The 5,154-nt window shown below is 35.7% G+C and overlaps 1 protein-coding gene across 2 annotated transcripts; it reads left to right on the top strand.

The window, feature by feature from the left end:
• Positions 1–3,459, top strand: LOC131056879 (G-type lectin S-receptor-like serine/threonine-protein kinase At1g11330). 2 transcript variants are annotated; one of them, XM_059207628.1, is made up of 10 exons: positions 1–89; positions 182–363; positions 450–572; positions 677–1,002; positions 1,154–1,296; positions 1,403–1,474; positions 1,555–1,928; positions 2,025–2,533; positions 2,677–2,818; positions 2,910–3,459. In XM_059207628.1, exons 2-10 carry the CDS (start codon positions 214–216, stop codon positions 3,324–3,326), a joined length of 2,256 nt encoding a protein of 751 aa, XP_059063611.1. In that variant the 5' UTR covers positions 1–89; positions 182–213; the 3' UTR covers positions 3,327–3,459. The 2 variants fall into 2 exon arrangements, with proteins under 2 accessions (XP_059063611.1, XP_059063612.1); XM_059207629.1 differs by lacking the exon at positions 1–89 and having other exon boundaries at positions 96–363; positions 695–1,002.
• The last annotated feature ends 1,695 nt before the right edge of the window (positions 3,460–5,154 follow it).

Below are 5,154 nucleotides of genomic sequence, written 5' to 3'. Positions count from 1 at the left end.
CAACCGACTATCAATTGGAAATCAGTTTTTTAAAGAAGTTCTGATATTTTTTTCCCAGGATTCTAAAATTTTGCATCCAGATATCTTCTGTAAGTTTTTAATTTGTTTGATCATAATTCTTTGATAATGTGTGCATCCAGGTATCTTCGACTTATTATTTTTCTCTCTTTAAAATTATCAGTCTGATTGAGAGAGCCCGCTAGTAACAACAAGATGAGTAGTGCCTCAACGAGTACTGCTCCCAATAAAGAAATTTCATGTGCTGTTGCTCGCAAACCTTCTCCTTCAGCTGGACTTTCTAGCTTGTCCCTCGATCTACTTATACGCTACATCGATAACGTTTTGTCTGCTATCATCAACCAGGTACTGCACATTTGCTTCACTCTTCTACTTTTACTTTATGCCCTTTCTGTTTGTAATGGATTTAAAATTTATACGGATGCCTACAGAGCTTGGGCTGCAAAATAATTGATAGTGGAACAGAGCTAAGGGATTTAGTGCAGCCTGTTGCCTCAGATTTTTCCAACATATTTGATGGCATTTCAGAGGGTGCAAAAATGTTCTCGGATCAGGTAACTCGCATCTTCACTTATTTGTCTGTCTAAAATCAGGAATTGTACAGTGATTATTTCCTTTCAATGTTTTAAGTGGCAATTTTTTTGGCCCTTTGATATAGAAATTCTTGAAGTCTCAGCTTTCTACCGAGGCACATTCAGTGGCGGTTGAAGTATTGAAAGGATTGGGGAGTGTACACTGGGTTGCAGTGGGGCTTTTAGCGATAGCTAAAGTTCTAGAAAGATTCGACAACATTTCTGCAAATGACAGAGAATGCATAGACCTTCTTAAAGCTATGCTTAAGCTCGGTAAATACCTGAAACAGATGAAAGATATTTATGCTGATTTGAACAAGGAGATTTTAGAAGATATGAGCGAAGCTGCTAAATTGATTGTTTCTGGTGCGATTCTGTGTTGTTCCTTTATCACATCGAACAAATTATCCAAGTAAGTAGTTTGTGTCAATATATTCTTTGATGAAGGTACGTACAGAGCATAGCTCTGTTGCATTGATTTAGTTAATGGGAGATTCGTCACACTCAATAAAAACAAAGCTTTTTTTATATATTTTAGTGACATTTGTCTGGTGACTCCAAAGGTTCTTGTTAACAAAGAAGATCCGCGATGAACTTGTCTATGTTCGCGGAAAAGTAGATTCTATGAAAGCTGATCTGATGCTTCAAATGCAAGTTCTAACCGTGACTACACTTACCTTCTATCATCGGCAATATAATGTTGCAGGTTGTGATCTTCACATGAGAAAGTTCCATTTTCACAATCAAAAGCTTGTATAACTAATTGAATGTTGATTATCAATATAATCGAGTTATTGATTTCGCATAACTAGGTGGGAACGAAGAGAATGATTGCCTTCAAGTAACAGAACAAAAGCCCTCCGAACAATCCAAAGATGCAGAGAGTAAGAGACTAATTCGATTACAAACCTTTGTCAATTCTATTCAATTTTGTCACTCACAACTGTTGATTTTATCTAACAAGGTGTGACTAAGGAGAGCTGTGAAACAAAGCTCGAAGGATCAGAGTCAGACACTACTCAATCTTGGGGACAAGATATTCATAATGGGGTAAATGAGCACCCAAAAGTCGAAACGCCACTACGTGGCTCTCTTGGGCTGGGTGGATTTCTTAAAAGAACGATTCCAATCATATTGGGACTCAAAAAGCCTTCTCCTTCCCCTTCCCCTTCCCCTTCCCCTGCCCCTGCTCTGCCCCCTTCCCCTTATATACAGATAAAAATGTTGGTGAAAGAGATTCAATCATCTCCAATTGAGTTCAAACGCGACGAATTAAAAAGGGCAACAAAAGGGTTTTCTAAACAGATAGGCAAAGGTGGTTTTGGGAATGTGTATTACGTAAGCTCCTTCTGAAATCAAACTGTCAATTATAGTCTAGAAATAACAATGATTAGTTATCAATTTGTGAATATATTTTCTTCTGCTCTTTCAAAGGGAATTCTTTCCGATGGAAAACGAGTGGCAATAAAGGTGTTGAGCAAAGAAAGTCGTCAAGGCGAAAAACAGTGGATGAACGAGCTGAGGACTCTAAGCAAGCTACGCCATCGGAACATCATGGAGCTGGTGGGATATTGCATTGAAGGCGGTATGATGTTAGTCTATGATTATGTCCCACGAAACCTGTCAAACGTCATTTTTGGTGAGCAGCCAGTGCAGTTCTTCGATTGGCCAACAAGACAGAAGATTATATTGGACATAATAAGGGGACTCGCATATCTTCATGAGGGTGCACAAGTCTGCATATTGCTTAATGACATTAAACCCAATAACATTCTTCTAGATGAGAACTTAAACGCCAAGATATGTGATTTTGGTCTTGCTAGAATACTGGAACCAGATTGCGCCCAATATGTGAACAAGGAGCTTCCTACAAATTACGAGATGATCCTACGAGACGCAACTGAATCTGATACCACTACATATAGGACTGTGGCTGGAACACCGTAAAATAGTCTCATCCTTTGACCCTTCATTAGAGTGAAAATGATTAATCCATGCATTTGGTAAATTTTGGGAGCCCAGAGTAAAGTTTTTTTATGTTGAGCAACCGATTAATGCATTTTTCTTTCTTTGTCTGGCCCTACAGGGGTTACCTGGATCCTGAGTATTTTAGAACCGGTCGTGCGAGTGTGGAATCCGACATTTACAGCTTTGGAGTGACGCTGTTAAATATCGTATCTGGCAAAAGAGCAACTGAATACGTAGATGACCGGATGCTCACTCAGCACGTAAGAATTATACATCACTACAACCGTAGATTGTACGGGTTTTAACAAACGAATATAACGATTTAATTTACGGTTTGGTGTGTGAATGTAGGCGTGGAGGTTACATGAAGAGGATCGGCTCCATGACCTAATAGACCCTCGATTACTCAATGGTGATGGTTTAATTAATTCAAGCAGCATATCAAGAACAATAATAACAGCTCTCTGGTGCACTCATAATGAATGCAAGGCACGCCCATCAGCATCAGGAGTATTAATGATGCTTTTATCAGAAGAAAAAAAATCACTTCCCACCCGGACAGTTGCAGAAAAAGTTTCAGTACCCGATTTGAATTTCAACCGTAGTAAAGCAACAATGCTGAATGACAAGTATTTGGAATCAAGTTACGTAAGAGATTCCAATTCCCACCCAAGCAGATGTCCGGATTTGAGTTACGTGAGAGACTGGAGTTTTCACACAGATATGCTGAGTGGGGAGAGTAGTGAATCAAGAGCTAGACTCAGATAAGCTTACCTACATCTTTCTATAAAATCAGAGTAGTACTGTGTTTCATTTCACTTTGGGTTTGATTTGTAATTTGGAAATTTAATAAATGTATTGTTCTATAATCCAGTCTTCTTGACAAACAATTGACTTTCAAGTATCTGGTAAATTTCAAACAAACTTCATTTGCCGTGTTTTAGTGTCAAACTATCTCATTCTCTTGAAATTATTTATAAATTATAAGACGACAATCACTCTTGCGTAGAAAGATGCAACAATCATTATTGACGTGCCATTTTTGTTACGACATGTTTGAAGGGTCGCACCGCCGGAGGCCTTGGAATTTCTTACTCGTAATTCAATCACTCTACAATGGATTTGTTTGGTTTAGTGTGAAACCATGAAATAAATAAGAAATATTCAATTTATCTTCATAGTAAGCCCAAACAAAACATTATCAATGTAACCTTCAGGGACAAGTACAAATAGGGGCCAATAATGGGGAAGCAAGATTTAGGATTAGGAGTGGAGAAGCAACATTGTGTCATCGATTATTCATCTTTGTATACAATCATATAATCAAGTTGCATAAAATTAAAACAAGAGAAGAAATGTATTGTATAATTTTTACTTTTGATTTAGTAATCTTGATCGTATTTCAAGTAAAGAATACTTAGATTGCATAAAATATATACTAATATATTATACATGTGATTTATTAATTGGAGTGTCAATACGTGTTGTTGGTGTACAACTCCATGCACACGTTTCACTCTAGTTCTACTATATCATTCAAATATCCTCATCTAGTTGTGCATGCCATTCATAGTCTTGGTATGTAACATGCGTAGTTTTATTTTAAGATAGTTAGTTTGCATAAATTCTTAAATGTGTTCTATTTTCCATGGCAAGTTCATGAAGAAAAATAGTTGAATTTTCTTTCTATTTTTAGGATATACAAACTCTATAAATAATTATGTCGATTGTTCAACAAGAAATTCTTATCCGTATTAAGATGAAGAGTGGACCTCTATATTGAGAGGCAATATATAATTTGCTTGAATGAATAAAAAATTATTGTATATATTAAAATAATTTTATGTTTGTTGTAGCATATAGAAATTTATGTTTATTAAATGTGTTTTAAAAATACATTTGGTATTAGAGTAGTAAGATCAAGGAACACTGGTTATTAAAAGTTTGTGAGACCATGGATCAATAAGAAAACTAGTTGCGAATAAATTCAAAAGTAAATCTTAGAGAAGGGCTAAAATTATCACAAGAGATAGATAGAAGGGATTAGATAGTTGTGCACGCACAAAGGAATATGACAAAAATTAAAAGGGGGACAAGTTTGACTATAGTTGCTTGTTGATAGAAAGGCTCCTAAAAGGAGGAGGTGAGTGAATATTTGATTCTTTTGATAGAAGGTTATTTGGAATAAAATTACATAAAATCCATTATCCATATCAAGAATGCAAAAGAAAAAGGATAAGCTAGTGCCTTTCGAAAGAAGTCATTATTGATTGATTAATCTAGTTTATAAATAATTTTTCTAAAGATAAAGTTATTATTTGATCATAGGTGTTTCCACTACTTTTCTATTATAGCTATAGATACCAAGGATGATCACTATTTTTTTTCATTTTCAAACTATCACTATTTGATGAGATAAAGACACTATTGAAAAATTAAGCATTGCCAATTTTTAAGATAGAATGCTACAAACATGGTCCTAATATTTGTATTTACTTTCTTTCCAATGTAGATATTCTTACAATAGCCTCCAATGTCCATTTTCACCTCTTCTATGTCCTTCTTATGAACTAGAGCATTCTTAGCCACTTGTATA

The sequence above is a fragment of the Cryptomeria japonica genome, chromosome 7 (assembly GCF_030272615.1).
Source record: "Cryptomeria japonica chromosome 7, Sugi_1.0, whole genome shotgun sequence".
NCBI lineage: Eukaryota > Viridiplantae > Streptophyta > Pinopsida > Cupressales > Cupressaceae > Cryptomeria > Cryptomeria japonica.
Note: the sequence above shows the minus strand (reverse complement) of the source record. Positions and strands in the feature narration are given on the sequence as shown.

What these genes read in the sequence shown, in the direction of transcription:
- LOC131056879 (XM_059207628.1), top strand. Translation starts at nt 214, where the DNA reads ATGAGTAGTGCCTCAACGAGTACTGCTCCCAATAAAGAAATTTCATGT. An exon ending in AGGACTGTGGCTGGAACACC is followed by an intron (nt 2,534 to 2,676) that starts GTAAAATAGTCT and finishes CTGGCCCTACAG; the next exon opens with GGGTTACCTGGATCCTGAGT. An exon ending in ACCGGATGCTCACTCAGCAC is followed by an intron (nt 2,819 to 2,909) that starts GTAAGAATTATA and finishes GTGTGAATGTAG; the next exon opens with GCGTGGAGGTTACATGAAGA.